General features: G+C 45.3%; 1 protein-coding gene across 7 annotated transcripts in view; it reads right to left on the reverse strand.

Annotated features, from left to right (window-relative positions):
* ASB7 (ankyrin repeat and SOCS box containing 7) overlaps nucleotides 1-19,141 on the reverse strand; it is an 86,840-nt gene that overhangs the window by 56,686 nt on the left and 11,013 nt on the right. For all 7 annotated transcript variants that reach the window (XM_063925666.1, XM_063925667.1, XM_063925662.1 and 4 more), the window contains one exon: nucleotides 16,172-16,435. In XM_063925666.1, the coding sequence (XP_063781736.1) occupies nucleotides 16,172-16,382 (211 nt within the window). In that variant the 5' untranslated portion in view covers nucleotides 16,383-16,435. The remainder of the gene's footprint in view (nucleotides 1-16,171; nucleotides 16,436-19,141) is intronic.

Below are 19,141 nucleotides of genomic sequence, written 5' to 3' on the forward strand. Positions count from 1 at the left end.
CAACAGTCCAGAGCTGCTGCCAGACAGGTGTTCTGCTCAGCGGAACTGCCTAAGATCTCCTCCCCCTACTAACAGCAGCTTGGTAGAGGGGTGAATAGCCTCGGCCCCTTGTCACTGTTTGTGTCGGGTTGTGACGCACTTGTCTCAGGGGGCCTCCACCAGACAGCTTTCCCTCTCCCCACTCCCTCTAGTCAGTTCAAAGGTTTTTCTTTCAACGGTCACTCTCCTTGGGCTGCCTCCTTTATACTCTGTACCTCCACAGTATGCATAAGGGGAGAGGTTTCTAGAAATGTCTCCCTTTTAAGGCAACCAACATGTCCCCATGTTCATCAATAAAACATTCATAAACAATAATATATATATATGCACATACATATACACACTTTTATATTATGATTTTTCACAATGAGTACCGCTAACATCTAATTTAACCTACTACTATTACAAAGTAATATATTCATAAGGATATTATATATATTGGGCTCTCCCTCTATGACCTCCTACCAACTGAGTTAAGATTCTCCTAAATACTATTTTTATTACTATTTTAATTATTACACCTGTGTTTTTAGTGGAGGTTTTTGATATTCCTCTCTCTCCCTTTTTATATTTATATGTAACTTTATAAATATTAACCAACTATTTATAGAGGTTGTGTTACAATAAAGTACTATTCATTTACTTACACGTACATGGTATATATATATATATATATATATATATATATATATATGTATAGTTTAGATACTTTAACACCATTGGTCGCTTGAACCCTATATACCACATCGCCATACACATTTTTCAGTAACTTACCATTACTGTATACTTAAGGGACCGCTGACGCCTATGATAATTGGGAGTGTTTTTTTAAATATTCTTGGAGTATTAACCCCACTAGTGGCGCTGCATTCTCTCTCTTTTTATTTTATATTAATTATATACACACATATATATATATATATATATATATATATATATATATATATATATATACATACATACATACATACATACATACATACACACACACACACACGCACACATATATATATATATATATATATATATATATATATATATATATATATATATATATATATAAAAACATTTAAAAAATTATACCGGCACTCCAAAAGACATAAAGGTATATGCAATTAGCGGCGAATCGCGGCAAATTATCGCCGTTTTTTAATTCGACACAATTCGACAGGTGAATTCCGGCAGGTGGCTGCCGGAATTCACCATATTCAATGAAAAACGGATTCGACAGTCCCGCGGGCGAAAAACGGCCGATTTGCCGGATTTTGCCATTTAAAAAAACGGGGAAAAAACGGAAAAAAATGGCGTGGGGTCCCCCCTCCAAAGCATAACCAGCCTCGGGCTCTTCGAGCTGGTCCTGGTTTTAAAAATCCGGGGGAAAAATTGACAGGGGATCCCCCGTATTTTTAAAACCAGCACCGGGCTCTGCGCCTGGTGCTGGTGCAAAAAATACGGGGGACAAAAAGAGTAGGGGTCCCCCGTATTTTTTACACCAGCATCGGGCTCCACTAGCTGGACAGATAATGCCACAGCCGGGGGTCACTTTTATACAGTGCCCTGCGGCCGTGGCATTAAATATCCAACTAGTCACCCCTGGCCGGTGTACCCTGGGGGAGTGGGGACCCCTTCAATCAAGGGGTCCCCCCCCCAGCCACCCAAGGGCCAGGGGTGAAGCCCGAGGCTGTCCCCCCCCCATCCAAGGGCTGCGGATGGGAGGCTGATAGCCTTGAGAAAAATGACAGAATATTGTTTTTTCCAGTAGTACTACAAGTCCCAGCAAGCCTCCCCCGCAAGTTGGTACTTGGAGAACCACAAGTACCAGCATGCGGGAGAAAATCGGGCCCGCTGGTACCTGTAGTTCTACTGGGAAAAAAATACTCCAAAAAAAAACAGGAGACACACACCGTGACAAGTACAACTTTATTACACACTGCCGACACACATACATACTTACCTATGTTGACCCGCCGACCGGCACGTCTCGTCTCCGACGATCCGGGGTACCTGTGAAAAAAATTAGACTCACCTGATCCAGGGTCCGGGAGATAATCCACGTACTTGTCAAAATAAGAAAACGACAAACCCGTGCCAGCGGACTGAAAGGGGTCCCATGTTGACACATGAGACCCCTTTCCCCGAATGTGCCGGGACCCCACGTGACTCCTGTCACTGAGGTCCCTTCAGCCAATCAGGAAGCGCTACTACGTGGCGCTCACCTGATTGGCTGTGCGCTGTCTGAACTCAGACAGCGCATCGCACAGCGCCCTCCATTATATTCAATGGTGGGAACTTTGCCGTCAGCGGGGGGGGTTACCCGCGGTCAGCCGCTGACCGCGGGTGACCTCACCGCTAGCCGCAAAGTTCCCACCATTGAATATAATGGAGAGGCTTTGCGATGCGCTGACAGCTCAGACGCGCACAGAGCCAATCAGCAGAGTGCAAGGACGTTGCACTCGCTGATTGGCTGAAGAGACCTTTCAGTGACAGCTGTCACGGAGAGGTCTCTCTGCATTCGGGGAAAGGGGTCCCATGTGTCAACATGGGACCCCTTTCAGTCCGTGTGGTACGGGTGTCCGGTTTGTTTTTTTGACAAGTTCGTGGATTTACCTCTGGACCATGGATGAGGTGAGTATATTTATCTTTTCTTTTCAGGTACCCCTGGATTCTACTTGGAGAAGAGGACCGATGTCGGCGTGTGAACATAGGTAAGTATGTGTGTGTCGACGTATGAAATAAAGTTTTACTTTCACTGTGTCTGTCTCCTGTTTTTATTTGGGTATTTTTTTTCCAGTAGAACTACAGGTACCAGCGGGCCCGTTTTTCTCCCGCATGCTGGTACTTGTGGTTCTCCAAGTACCAGCTTGCGGGGGAGGCTTGCTGGTACTTGTAGTTCTTCTGGAAAAAACAATACAGGTTGAGTATCACTTATCCAAAATTCAAAATCCCACAATTTTGGGTCCCTGTATTCTCGGAATTTTCTCAAGGCTATCAGCCTCCCATCCGCAGCCCTTGGATGGGGTGGACAGCCTCGGGCTTCACCCCTGGCCCTTGGGTGGCTGGGGGACCCCTTGATTGAAGGGGTCCCCACTCCCCCAGGGTACCCCGGCCAGGGGTGACTAGTTGGATATTTAATGCCACGGCCGCAGGATGCTGTATAAAAGTGACCCCCGGCTGTGGCATTATCTGTCCAGCTAGTGGAGCCCGATGCTGGTGTAAAAAATACGGGGGACCCCTACTCTTTTTGTCCCCCGTATTTTTTGCACCAGCACCAGGCGCAGAGCCCGGTGCTGGTTTTAAAAATACGGGAGATCCCCTGTCAATTTTTCCCCCGCATTTTTAGAACCAGGACCAGCTCGAAGAGCCCGAGGCTGGTTATGCTTTGGAGGGGGGACCCCACGCCATTTTTTCAGAATTTTACCATTCCATCTAAAAAAAATATATATTATTTTTAAAAATAAATAAATAATACTTGTGCCTCCAAAAAAGACAAACCAAGTACCTAATCCCTTCTAATATAAATAGATATGCTATTATCAATAAAAAACACACAAAAAAACATGTTTTAAATTTTTTTTTATTAGTTTCACCCACCAAAGTGTGGTGGATTGAAAATGACGAATTTACTGTCTAAAAGCACTGTTGTCGAATTTCCAAACTTCAATTGAATACACTTTGGTCGAATTGCAGCACTTGTATCATTGCAGAAAAGTCGAATTTGACAAAAGTCGAATTTCAAAAACTCGAATTTTGAAAGTCCGTTTTTTGGACGGAAAGCACTGAATTGCATTGACGAATTATTTTTTTTGGCGAAAAATTCCCGAAATTCGACAATTTTGGGAATTCGACCGCAATTGTATATACCCCATAAAGTTACTTTGCTGCGGTGCCCTCCAAGTCAGCAGATGACAAAGACAGGAAGAAGAAATCGGTGGCACTCAAGCAGGCTAGTAGATATACACACACACACATATATGAGATAATGACACATATATATGTATATTATATATATATCTATATAATATATCTATATATACACATAATATATAATATATATGTCATTATCTCAGTAGGGGACCCAAAAATGTGTGATTTTGAGTTTTGGATAAGGGATACTCAACCTGTATGTGTATATATATATATATATATATATATATATATATATATATATATATATATATACACATACACACACATACATACACACCGTATTTATACACATATACATCTTACAGAAATAAATCGCACACACTTCCAAATATTAGTTCATGGGTTCCAGGTCAAATAGAGCATATACCGTCCATTCCTCGCATATTTCAGCCAGATCCATTACAAGGCGACCAGCCCACCACCTAGTAGCAAAGAATGGAGCAAGTTTGTAACAAGCAGCTTATACTCCTCAAACTTCCATAGGATAAAGTCCATGAGTGAGTTCACAGCCATTTACAGCCATCCCTATATTTAAACAAATTCATCAAGGCGGCACTCCTCATAAGGTAATCAGTAGAAGGTAAGAAATTAGAAAGTACGGTGCCCTCTGCTTACAAATATGGATGATTGTAACTTAATGTAGCGTTTCTCCGGCGGCACTCAATCATGACAAGAGTCAGCAGTGTGGTCACACTATGACTTGTCATGATTGAGTGCCGCCAGAGAAACTATATATCAGGGCAATTTTTCAACAAATTGTAGACTGAGCTACACACAGCAATATTTTTTTTTCCAAGTAACCGCTTTTCTGACACACCACACTGAATTTGAATGTGTCTGCCCACAATGAGGATGACGTAGTCATGGAAAAATATGGTAAATATGGTCAGATTATTGAAAATGCTGACACTGCAGGATATCACACTACAGTTTAACGCCAAAATGATAATTCGTACACGCTATGCGAGAAATCAGGCCAATGCCCCGACTACTGGAAAATTGGTAATTATTTTATGGTGTGTACCTAGCATTAGGCAGACGCTGGAATACCCACTTGCTGCAATATCTGGGGAATTGTAGTAGCAGTTGTCACTTTTGCAGGAACTGCATCTCAATTTTAGCTGATAAAACGTAACAAGAAAAGAAAAACCATTGGGAAGTAATACAAGTCAAAGTTCCATCAGTGCCAAGACCAAATATATTCACTTTCAGGGAAGAGGAGGGTGGATGAAGTTTCTTTAAGCAACCAAGACATTTACCTTCATGCTCTCAGCTTTATAGATGAAGCACATGACTGCTTGTATATATTTTTAGTTATATACTGTAAATTGTTTTGAGATGTGATCCTTTCTGTATTCATTAGAATCCCTTGCGTGTTGCACATATATTGGGTTGGGAAGACTTAGGCAAGCACAGACAGGGAGCAACAAGGGCATATTCGTACAATAGAGACTTAAGGGCCCTACACACTAATTGATTTTAATAAACGATATGAACGTTCCCGTTCATCAATGAATGTGTTCATATCGTTCACTGTGTAGTAACCAACGATGCGCGGCCCCGCGCTCGTTCATCGTTGGTGCCCAGTCGCTTATGCATGCAGGCCAATATGGAGGAGATTGTCCATATTAACATGCACTGCTATGGAGCCGTGTGACGGGGGAAGTGAAGAAACTTCAATCCCCCCGTCCCTGCCCCTCAGCCGCTTGGTCGCCCGTTGGCCGTATCCGCCGTCGGGCAGCTCGGCGGCAGATCGCCAAATGTGTAGGGGCCTTTAGGAAGCCTCTCAAAACACTTAACTCTTGCAAGTACTAGTAAAAAATGTAAGCTCTATTGATAATGATGACCAGCAATATTAGTAACTGCTTCCTATAGGCAGATTTTATTTTAACCCCTCCCACTAAGTACTTAATTCAATATTGCGACTACTATATTATATCAAGTAGCGGCATTCTACTTTCATTATAAAGGGCCAGACATGATGGGCCAAGCGGTTCTTATCTGCCGTCAATTTCTATATATGCTTCTATTATATCATTAATATATCCATTCGCACTACAGCAGGAAAGAATATTCCCATCTGTTTCTTAACAGAGAAAACAGATGTTTGCATTCAATTGGATTTGTAATTTTATATTGCATTTAATAAGATTTTACTCACCGGTAAATCGATTTCTCGTAGTCCGTAGTGGATGCTGGGGACTCCGTAAGGACCATGGGAATAGCGGCTCCGCAGGAGACTGGGTACAGCTAAGAAAGATTTAGGACTACCTGGTGTGCACTGGCTCCTCCCACTATGACCCTCCTCCAGACCTCAGTTAGGATACTGTGCCCAGAAGAGCTGACACAATAAGGAAGGATTTTGAATCCCGGGTAAGACTCATACCAGCCACACCAATCACACCGTATAACTCGTGATATGATACCCAGTTAACAGTATGAACATAACCGAGCCTCTCAACAGATGGCTCAACAATAACCCTTTTAGTTAACGATAACTATATACAAGATTTGCAGACAGTCCGCACTTGGGACGGGCACCCAGCATCCACTACGGACTACGAGAAATAGATTTACCGGTGAGTAAAATCTTATTTTCTCTGACGTCCTAGTGGATGCTGGGGACTCCGTAAGGACCATGGGGATTATACCAAAGCTCCCAAACGGGCGGGAGAGTGCGGATGACTCCGCAGCACCGAATGAGAGAACTCAAGGTCCTCCTCAGCCAGGGTAACAAATTTGTAGAATTTTGCAAACGTGTTTGCCCCTGACCAAGTAGCAGCTCAGCAAAGTTGTAAAGCCGAGACCCCTCGGGCAGCCGCCCAAGAAGAGCCCACTTTCCTCGTGGAATGGGCTTTTACAGATTTAGGGTGCGGCAGTCCAGCCGCAGAATGTGCAAGTTGAATCGTGCTACAGATCCAGCGAGCAATCGTCTGCTTAGAAGCAGGAGCACCCAGCTTGTTGGGTGCATACAGGATAAATAGCGAGTCAGTCTTCCTGACTCCAGCTGTCCTGGAAACATATACTTTTCAGGGCCCTGACTACGTCCAGTAACTTGGAATCCTCCAAGTCCCAAGTAGCCCCATGCACCACAATAGGTTGGTTCACATGAAAAACTGATACCACCTTAGGAAAGAATTGGGAACGAGTCCTCAATTCCGCCTTTCCCATATAAAATACAGATAAGGGCTTTTGTATGACAAAACCGCCAATTCTGATACACGCCTGGCCGACGCCAAGGCCCATAGAATGACCACTTTCCACGTGAGGTATTATAGCTCCACGGAGTTAAGTGGCTCAACCCAATGCGAATTCAGGAAATCCAACACCACGTTGAGATCCCACGGTGCCACTGGAGGCACAAACGGGGGCTGACTATGCAGCACTCCCTTAACAAAAGTCTGAACTTCAGGCAGTGAAGCCAGTTCCATTTTGGAAGAAAATCGATAGAGTCGAAATCTGGACCTTAATGGAACCCAATTTTAGGCCCATAGTCACCTCTGACTGTAGGAAGTGCAGAAATCGACCTAGCTGAAATTTCAGCTTTGGGGCCTTCCTGGCCTCACAGTACGCAACATATTTCCGCCATATGCGGTGATAATGGTTAGCGTTCACTTCTTTCCTAGCTTTAAATAGCGTAGGGATAACTTCCTCCGGAATTCCCTTTTCCTTCAGGATCCGGCGTTCAACCGCCATGCCGACCAACGCAGCCACGGTACGTCTTGGAACAGACAGGCCCCCTGCTGCAGCAGGTCCTGTCTGAGCGGCAGAGGCCATGGGTCCTCTGAGATCATTTCTTGGAGTTCTGGTTACCAAGCTCTTCTTGGCCAACCCGGAACAATGAGTATAGTTCTTACTCCTCTCCTTCTTATTATTCCTATTACCCTGGGTATGAGAGGCAGAGAAGGGAACACATACACCCACGGTGTTACCAGAGCGTCCACAGCTATCGCCTGAGGGTCCTTGACCTGGCGCAATATCTTTGTAACTTTTAGTTGAGGCGGGACGCCATCATGTCCACCTGTGGCCTTTCCCAACGGTGTACAATCATTTGGAAGACTTCTGGATGAAGTCCACACTCTCCCGGGTGGAGGTCGTGTCTTCTGAGAAAGTCTGCTTCTCAGTTGTCCACTCCGGGAATGAACACTGCTGACAGTGCTAACACATGATTTTCCGCCCATCGGAGAATCCTTGTGGCTTCTGCCATCGCCATCCTGCTTCTTGTGCCGCCCTGTCGTTTACATGAGCGACCGCCGTGATGTTGTCTGACTGGATCAGCACTGGCCGGTGTTGAAGCAGGGTCTAGCCTGACTTAGGGCATTGTAAATGGCCCTTAGTTCCAGAATATTTATGTGTAGGGAAGTCTCCTGACTTTTCCATAGCCTTGGAAGTTTCTTCCCTGTGTGACTGCCCCCCAGCCTCGAAGGCTGGCATCCGTGGTCACCAGGACCCAGTCCTGTATGCCGAATCTGCGGCCCCCTAGAAGATGAGCACTCTGCAGCCACCACAACAGCGACACCCTGGCCCTTGGAGACAGGGTTATCCGCCTATGCATCTGAAGATGCGACCCGGACCACATGTCCAACAGATCCCACTGGAAAATCCTTGCATGGAACCTGGCGAATGGAATTTCTTCGTAAGAAGCTACCATCCTTCCCAGGGCTCGCGTGCATTGATGCACCGACACCTGTATACGTATTAGGAGGTCTCTGTCTAGAGACGACAACTCCTTGGACTTCTCCTCCGGGAGAAACCCTTTTTATCCTGTTCTGTGTCCAGAACCATACTCAGGAACAGTAGACGCGTCGTAGGAACCAGCTGCGACTTTGGAATATTCAGAATCCAGCCGTGCTGTTGTAGCACTTCCCGAGATAGTGCTACTCCGCCGAACAACTGCTCCCTGGACCTCGCCTTTATAAGGAGATCGTCCAAGTACGGGATAATTATTTCGGCCATTACCTTGGTAAATACCTCGGTGCCGGGGACAGACCAACGGCAACGTCTGGAATTGGTAATGACAATCCTGTACCACAATTTTGAGGTACTCATGGTGAAGAGGGTAAATAGGGACATGCAGGTAAGCATCCTTGATGTCCAGTGATACCATGAAATTCTCCAGGCTTGCAATAATCGCCCTGAGCGATTCCATTTTGAACTTGAACCTTCGTATATAAGTGTTCAAGGCTTTCAATTTTAGAATGGGTCTCACCGAACCGTCTGGTTTCGGTACCACAACATTTTGGAATAGTAACCCCGGCCTTGTTGAAGGAGGGGTACCTTGATTTCACCTGCTGGAAGTACAGCTTGTGAATTGCCGCCAGTACTACCCTTCTCCGAGGGCAGCAGGCAAGGCTGATTTGAGGTAACGGCGAGGGGGAGTCGCCTCGAACTCCAGCCTGTATCCCTGTGATACTATTTGCAGAACCTAGGGATCCACCTGTGGGCAAACCCACTGGTCCCTGAAGTTCCCGAGACGCGCCCCTACCGCACCTGTCTCCACCTGTGGAGCCCCAACGTCATGCGGTGGACTCAGAGGAAGCGAGGGAAGATTTTTGATCCTGGGAACTGGCTGCTGGTGCAGCTTTTTCCTTCTTCCCTTGTGTCTGTGCAGAAAGGAAGCGCCTTTGACCCGCTTGCTTTTCTGAAGCCGAAAGGACTGTACCTGAAAATACGGTGCTTTCTTAGGCTGTGAGGAAACCTGAGGTAAAAAAATTTCTTCCCAGCTGTTGCTGTGGATACGAGGTCCCAGAGACCATCCCCAAACAATTACTCACCCTTATAAGGCAGAATCTCCATGTGCCTTTTATAGGCAGCATCACCTGTCCACTGCCGGGTTTCTAATACCCTCCTGGCAGAATGGACATTGCATTAATTCTGGATGCCAGCCGGCAAATATGCCTCTGTGCATCCTTTATATATAAGACGACGTCTTTAATATGCTCTATGTTAGCAAACTATTATCCCTGTCTTAGAGTATTAATATTATCTGACAGGGTATCAGACCACGCTGCAGCAGCACTATTTATGCTGAGGCAATTGCAGGTCTCAGTATATAACCTGAGTGTGTATATACAGACTTCAGGATAGCCTCCTGCTTTTTATCAGCAGGCTTCTTCAAGGTGGCCGTATCCTAAGACGGCAGTGCCACCTTTTTTGACAAACGTGTGAGCGCCTTATCCACCCTAAGGGATATCTCCCAACGTGACCTATCCTCTGGCGGGAAAGGGTACGCCATCAGTAACTTTTTAGAAATTACCAGTTTCTTATTGGGGGAACCCACGCTACTTTACACACTTCATTCATTCATCTGATGGGGGAACAAAATACTGGCTGCTTTTTCTCCCCAAAAATAAAACCCCTTTTATGTGGTACTTGGGTTCATGTCAGAAATGCGTAACACATTTTTCATTGCCGAGATCATGTAACGGATGTTCCTAGTGGATTGTGTATATGTCTCAACCTCGTCGACACTGGAGTCAGACTCCGTGTCGACATCTGTGTCTGCCATCTGAGGTAACGGGCGCTTTTTTGGGCCTTTGAGACGCCTGGGCAGGCGCGGGCTGAGAAGCCGGCTGTCCCACAGCTGTTTTACGTCATCCAGCCTTCTATGTAAGGAGTTGACATTGTCGGTTAATACCTTCCACCTATCCATCCACTCTGGTGTCGGCCCCACAGGGGACGACATCCCATTTATCGGCCTCTGCTCCACCTCCACGTAACCTTCCTCATCCCACATGTCGACACAGCCGTACCGACACACAGCACACACACAGGGAATGCTCTGACTGAGGACAGGACCCCACAAAGTCCTTTGGGGAGACAGAGAGAGAGTATGCCAGCACACACCAGAGCGCTATATAATGCAGGGTTTAACACTATAACTGAGTGATTTTTCCCCCAATAGCTGCTTGTATAAACAATATTGCGCCTAAATTTAGTGCCCCCCCTCTCTTTTTAACCCTTTGAGCCTGAAAACTACAGGGGAGAGCCTGGGGAGCTGTCTTCCAGCTGCACTGTGAAGAGAAAATGGCGCCAGTGTGCTGAGGGAGATAGCTCCGCCCCTTTTTCGCTGACTTTTCTCCCGCTTTTTTATGGATTCTGGCAGGGGTATTTATCACATATATAGCCTCTGGGGCTATATATTGTGATATATTTGCCAGCCAAGGTGTTTTTATTGCTGCTCAGGGCGCCCCCCCCCCCCCCAGCGCCCTGCACCCTTAGTGACCGGAGTGTGAAGTGTGTATGAGGAGCAATGGCGCACAGCTGCAGTGCTGTGCGCTACCTTGGTGAAGACTGATGTCTTCTGCCGCCGATTTTCCGGACTCTTCTTGCTTCTGGCTCTGTAAGGGGGCCGGCGGCGCGGCTCTGGGACCGAACATCAATGGCCGGTTCCATGCGGTCGATCCCTCTGGAGCTAATGGTGTCCAGTAGCCTAAGAAGCCCAAGCTACCACCAGTTAGGTAGGTTCGCTTCTTCTCCCCTTAGTCCCTCGCTGCAGTGAGTCTGTTGCCAGCAGATTTCACTGTAAAATAAAAAACCTAAAATATACTTTCTCTCTAGGAGCTCAGGAGAGCCCCTAGTGTGCATCCAGCTCAGCCGGGCACAGGATTCTAACTGAGGTCTGGAGGAGGGTCATAGTGGGAGGAGCCAGTGCACACCAGGTAGTCCTAAATCTTTCTTAGCTGTGCCCAGTCTCCTGCGGAGCCGCTATTCCCATGGTCCTTACGGAGTCCCCAGCATCCACTAGGACGTCAGAGAAATGCCTTTATTTATTTATATTTTATGTGGTAAATGCAACTTTTATGCAAGATTTATTGATAGGTGTCCCTACACTATTGTCTCTTATGTATGTGAATCTTAACAGTATTACGCCAAGTACAAATAGAGTAGTGGTGGTGGTGGAGAAAGTAATCCGTGCCAGTATAATGCTTCCTGCTTCGCCTCTTTACCGAGACGTAAGAACCTTGTTTGCCAAAGCAGGGTAGTGAAAACTCCCCCTCTGCCGATACCCTACAGCACCCACAGTGAATCAGCCTAGTGTTGATGTGCTGCATCTCACTAGCGCCAGTGCACATGCGCAAGATCTTCCTATTATTGTGAGACCTCACTTGCGCATCCTAGAGCTGGCAGCCGCTACAGTGGCCGTGAATGGGGCAACGACACCTGCAGCTGTCAAAATCGATAGTGGCACTGACCACTCTTACATTGATCAGCACATCGGAACGCATACAGATAGCAGCACCAATAATGGTAGGGGTGCCCACACACCGCTGCATTAATACATGGGGGGTTGGACACGCTGTAGCCAGCTTCCACATAACGTGCACTGATGCAACTTTACCCCTGTATCACCGGATGATACATCTACGCCTGAGAATTTTGCATTCACAGTGAGTGCGATTGTGGTATAAGGGCTGTAACACACACTCCGGTTTTTCCCGGATGGCAAAAAGCCGGACAAACTTTGTCCGGCTTTTTGCCATCCGGGAGAAACCGGCAGTGTCTGTCACACATGACGGCTTTGAGCCGTGTGTGATGCTGTGCGCATGCGCAGCATCAGACACGGCTTCAGAAAAAACCGTTGTGTGTGAAAGCTCCCCTTCACACACATGGTTTATCGGCTCCAAAGACGGCCCGGCGGCCGCCCGGCCGCCGGACCTTCCAGTGGTGAGACCCGGCTGCAACCCGGCAGCCGGGCCGGGGCCGTGCAGTGTGAAGGGACCCTAGCCCTCACACTGTTAACTACAATGCCGGCACGGGAAAAAGCCGTCCGGCTTTTTCCCGGCCGGCAAAAGCCGGGTAGTGTGTTTCAGCCCTAAGAGTTCAACAATCAAATCTTTACGTAAGAATGTCAATATGGTCTGAATGTCAACATTGTGAAAGCAGATAGGATCTAAAAGTTGACTATCCAACACTAATTGCAACCTAACCCAAATCCTGATGTGGATTTCAACACGTTGACAATATGAACATTGTCCGACTGTGTACCGTGAATATTATTATTATTATACTTTATTTATATGGCACCACATGGATCCGCAGCGCCCAATTACAGAGTACATAAACAAGCACAACATGAAGACAGTGACTTACAATTCAAGACAATATATGAGAAGGGTATATAAACATAGCTGCGTCAGCAGACGACACTGAAATAAGTATCAGGGCAGCAGAAAAATCTGAGGGATTTGGTGCCATGAAAGGGAGTATTGAAAAGAAGATAGGTTAAGTAAGAGACGGGAAAGCACATGAGGGAAAAGGCCCTGCTCGTGACAGCTTACATTCTGCAGAGGAGGGGCACACAGACAGGGTTCACTCAAATTTGGTAGAAAGTGAGCGTGAACCACGGCTTATGACGAGATTTGGCTGAAGAAGTGTGTATAGAGACCCATCTGAAGTTCTGTAGGGAGGTGGAGAGTCTGAGGGGGAGGTAGAGAATTCCAGAGAAAGGGAGCAGATATGTGCAAAATCTTGGAGGTAGGAGTGGGAGGTAATCAGTAGGCAGGAGAGTCAGCGTGCATTAGCAGAGCAAAGAGGACGGGTGAGAAGGTAAAGGGAAAAAAGGTCAGAAATGTAAATGGGAGAGGAGTTGGTAAGTAAGTGAGTGTGAGAAGCTTGAAATGGATTCTTAAGGGCAAGGGTAGCCAGTGAAGGGCTTGTAAGAGAGGGCAGGTGGATGTAGTACATTTCGTGAGGAAGATGAGCTGGGCAGCAGCACTGAGGATAGATTGGAGTGGAGAGAGGTATTTGTCATGGATGCCAGACAGAAGATTACAGTAGTCCAGTCTGGAGATGACCAGTGAGTGATAATGGTCTTGGTGGCATCCTGGATGAGAAAGGGTCTGATCCTGGAAATATTTTTGGGATGAAAACGGCAGGTTTGTGAGAGGTGCTGAATGTGTGGTGTGAAGGAGAGGGAGGAGTTAAAGATAACTCCAAGACAGCGCACATAAGTACTAGAGGAGATAGTAGTGCCATCAATAGATAATGACATTGTTGGAGATAAAGTTGTCCAGGAGGGTGGGAAGATGATCAGCTCAGTCTTAGATAAGTAAAGTTTAAAAAAGCGCTGGGAGATCCAAGAAGAGATAGCAGAGAGACAGGTGGATACAGGAGTAAGAAAAGCGGAGGAGAGGTCACGGGAGGAAAAGTACATACACCAGTAAAATCATATACCAAGTGTATGATTTTCCAAAGCTGTGCAACCCCCCATATTTCTCTCTTGGCAAGGAAGAGTGAGCATGAGGACAGTAGACGGAGTAATACAGTGCTCTGTATGTGATGTGATAGTGACGAGGGAGATATGGTCCTGCATGATTTGTCCTGTCAGAGAAAAATGGATGGAGTTGGATACAGAGCTGTGGTATTTCCAGTCAGTGAGAACAGCGGGACACAGCTGGGCCACAGGGAGGAGTTTCTCCGGTCCCCCAATGTCCTAAATTGTTGGAGAGGCGGGTTCACTTATGTTGCAAGAGGGAAATACCACAAAAAGCACTGGCAGATAGACCATATATGAAGAGGGAAAGTGGCCCATGAAAAGGGGTCATGCGACCATTATGGAGAGAAGGAGTAAGAGCGAACATGAAACTAGGGAGAGTCCCCCCATACTGTACATGAGCTCCCAGCAGCCAGTAAAGGGAGGGGTCTCTGGAGAGGTGGTATGCAATTGTTTGGGCACCCATTGTGCCAGGATTAGCTGTGCAAAACACCTAAACCCGACAAATGTGCTGCCCACAACACGAAAAGTCCAGGGGGATGCAAAAGGAATGTCAAAAGGCACCCATTTAACAACTGATTCGCCCCCTTAGAATGTTGACAACCATTGTCAACATGTTGAAATGTGGTCATCTGCTGAATGTTGACAAGTTCATAATGTCAACATCTGAAATGTTGACATGTGAAATTCCGACATTCTCAGAATGCCAACAATTAGGGTTGGGCAGTGAGAGTGGCGGTCAGGTCAGACTGCGGGAAAGCTGGTCAGGGTCAGGCTGCGGGAGAGGAGGGTTATAGATAGGGTTAAGATACGGGAGAGGAGGGTTAGGCTGCGGAAGAGGAGGGTTAGTGTTAGGCTATGGGAGAGAAGGGTTATTGTTAGGCTGTGAAGGGGAGGTCAAGGTAAGGCTACAGGAGAGGAGGACAGGGTCTGGCGGAGGGGAGGGTTGGCGTTAGGGTCAGGCTGCGGGAGAGGAGGGTTACACAGTTAGGGTTTAGCATTACTCACTGCTGGAACAACCGCATGATCAACTGTCAGCTGACTGCAGAACAGGGTAACGGTGGATACAGAGGGAACGATTTATTTAATGATGTGGGCATTCCCGATCGATATGCCGGGGGGTGGGCCAGCATAGCGGGTGGACGTGCACCGTATTGCTCCTTCTGTATGGCCAGACATTCTAATCATGTCCACATTTCATCAGATTCAACATGATGAATGTCGACGATATAGAGGTCTACAAAATATATCCAACCCATCTCTAAATTGTATTTATTACTGGATGTATTATACACTGCTATGGCCCTAATGATTAGGTCAGTTCCTTCCACTCTGAAGTGCATGAGATAGGCTCGTAATTATTTTTAATAGTTTACAAGTAAACTTCCCATTGTGTCTTTATTTCATCAGGAGAGGGTAACAGGAAGCCGTCTAGGGGGTTTATTTACAGTGCTTCTGATCACGTTTATGTCTGATATGTAAAAGGGGAATGCTTTTACGTGCTGTGTCTTGCTAGTAAAAGGTTTTACATTTTGGGTATAAACACAATCAGTTTAGTAAATAACCCCTAGTTCTCTGCTATCTCCAGCATGAATAAATCAAATGTACAACTGACCTATGGTTAACATACAGGGGTACGCAGCAGCCATCTTCAATGGACCAATGTAAACTTTGAGTAGGAGACAGGTGTATTATGGAGGCTTTGGAATGTACATTAAGCATAAGTAGAAAACTATACAATGACTAAGCACGTTAATGCCAAAGCAGTTTGTAAGTGACTTTGCATCCTTTCCCAAAGCTATAAGGCCATATATTTAAACTAATTAAACACTGAACAGGTCTTTAGAATCTACTTTGCAAACAGATAAAAACACTGGCATTAGCCAGACATCGGATATGAAGAGCATCACATAGACAAGGTTTGATTACAGTGTTTTGTGACAGTTGCTACTAAATACTGCATATATTATATGAGACAGACAATCTCACCTCCATGCTCTAGGAATACCCTCACACATCTCTCTTTCCCTCGAGCTGCAGAGAAGTGTAGCAGAGTCCATCCATTGGCATCCCGACCATTGGGCGAGTAGCCCTGTTCCAGCATAGTGCGTACGGTGTGGACGTCCCCCGCAGCCACTGCTGCCTGGATCCGCAGCTCCTCCTGTAGCTCAGGATTCCTGCGGCAGTGATGATGTAACATCCTCCCGCTCTGCTCTTTCTCACCATAGGTTCATGGGGCCCGTGCCAAGTCACCTGAGGTTTCAAGTAGATTTGTATTATTTCTCAAAAAATTAAGAGACACTATGGCCCCCATTAATCAAGCCTTGGAGAGTGATAAATTGCACGGTGATAAAGTACCAAACAATCTGCTCCTAACTGCCACGTTATAGGCTATGTTTGAAAAATGACAGTTCAGAGCTGATTGGTACTTTATCACTGTGCTATTTATCACTCTCCAAGGCTTGATAAATCTGGGCCTATATGTGAAATTAGCTTTAGGTCTCTAGTCTACTGCTTCCAGAATCAACTTGTTTTCTATTGTGATAAGATAAGAGCACATTAACTTAAATACCAGTTTAAAGTAAGCAATGAAATGTTAACCTGTGTAACATGGATTCAAACACAATTCTCAATCTTTGAAAAACTTCCCACTACAGTACTGTGTTAGGGTGAATACACACTAGGCGACATTGCTCTGTGAGCGGCATCGTCTAGTGTTTCTCCTCCCGAGCCCGGGCAGTCGACCGTACACACACAGCGGCCAGGCCGTGCAGGCAGCTCCTGGACGACAGACCAGATTGAGCATGCATGCACCACCGACACCGAGGGTCATTAACGACCAACAGTGCCGTGCATCGGTCGTCGCCAGCATACACACTTGACAAGAAAAGTGAACGCCATCGCTCAGGAAGGGAGAACATGAGCGACGTCGTTCATTTTATCGGCAAGTGTGTATGCACTTTAAGAGTAGTGTGTAATACCTTGTTTCTTTTACCAGTCCTTACAAACAGGAAAAACAGTTCTAAGCTACAATCAATGAATTAATAGTCTCAAGGATAAGTCAATATGTAGGAAAAGTGAAAGTCAGAATGCTCATGTTTTCTGATTTAACGCCCTGTAGAAAATCAGGAGCGCTATCCGCACTGATTAAAGAGACAATGTAAACTTGCACATTTAGAAAAATGACAATTAAAAATTAAAAATAAAAATTTATTAAAATGTATTTATTATCTGCAATCTTGCAACATAAATTGCATTCAATCAACATATGTTATGCATGTTATCAGAAATAAACAATTCATATACAACTACTGACAAAGCTATGATACACTAAAAATATTTTGAGGCTTGGACTTTGATGTTTCTATAATTCACAGTGTCCACTCATTAGATCATGAACAATGGCGTTTCCAACACTAAAAGTGTTCAGAGATCCTTAGTTCTTTTAGTGTTCCAATTGAACATGTGTGCACACATATAATGAAAAAATGGATAATTACCATCCAACTTGTGGCATTAGGTTCACCTCCAAGGTTTTTTGTTTTGCAATGACAGTCCCAACTTCAAAGACTCCCTCTGCTGGTGCTTATCCGTCTGTTTGCAGAATATCTGGAGAAAAAATATATCATTGGGACATATCCACAGTGCTCAGGCTCCCTCTACTGGTGGTTAGCCGCAATTGCATATGCACTGGGTGATGACTGTACCACACGACGGTGTTTAGGTCGGTGAATGGAGAGTGAAACGTCCTGGATGTCAGTCACTTCAAAAACGCGTTTCTCCGCCTTCTGGACACACTCAGCGGCTTCCTCAGTTTGAATGACTGAACTCGCCGGGTTGCATTTTTATAGCCACCCTAATTTGTAATTCCCGCGGCCGTCCGCGCATGCGCACTCCGGCGTGCGTTCCAAGCCTCATTTTGGTTCCATTCCTTAAATAGACTCCGGTGGCCATTTTGGAATCTCTATACCAAGCCTCACTTTCATATAGGAATAGATATTTCCATTGTAAAATCCAAGCCTCGTTTTGAAACCAGGAAGCTAGATCCTGCCTCCTCATTAAAAAATATATTTATGTAAATAATTATATATCCAAGCCTCGTTTTTAGCCGATTTTAGTTATCACCATTCCTATAATTGCTAAGATTAATCTCCGATAGCCATTTATTCATATTTACACATTTTCATATTCAGGTAAAACCACGTTTATTTAAAACCCATTTTTATTGTATATATACATAATCAACCAGGCAAAGGAAGAGAGTGATGATGCTATTCTCTAATTCCTCATGTTCATAATACATTGAGCTGCCCACAAACCCTTCATCTTGCCATATGAAATACATAATCTCCATCTCCATCTCTCAGTATACACAAGGAACCGTGCATTATTGGTAAATATAGTTAGCAACATTTTTAATGACATTTTTAATGAATGACCACATTTAAAAAATATTTTAAAAAATTAAATATTATTTAATTCAACTGAATCGTTGAGTCCTTGAGGGATCAGAGTTTTGAGGTTAAAAATCCAGAATGCCTCCTTTTTGCACAACCTCCTAAACCTATCCCCCCCCCCTATTGGTTACCGCCACCTGTTCAATGGCCATGATGTTAATATTATCACTAGTCCCCTCCCCACAATCCAATATATGACGATAAAGGTGAGTATTCCCTGCTTTTTTATTTATCTGTCGTTGATGTTCCATGAACCTAACGTGGAGAGCCCGAGTGGTACGCCCCACATACTGTGCCCCACATCCACACCGCAGTACATAAATAACATATGTGGACCTACAGTTCAAAAAGCTTTTTATATTAAATTTTTCCCCTGATATAGTTGAGGAGAATTGTGTCGTTTTCTTCACTGTATGTTTGCATGTCACACAATTGATTCTACCACACTTATGAAATCCTATCGGTGGTTTGGGTAACCACGTATTTATTTGTCCCCCTTGTG

The sequence above is a fragment of the Pseudophryne corroboree genome, chromosome 6, assembly GCF_028390025.1.
Source record: "Pseudophryne corroboree isolate aPseCor3 chromosome 6, aPseCor3.hap2, whole genome shotgun sequence".
Classification (NCBI taxonomy): Eukaryota; Metazoa; Chordata; class Amphibia; order Anura; family Myobatrachidae; genus Pseudophryne; species Pseudophryne corroboree.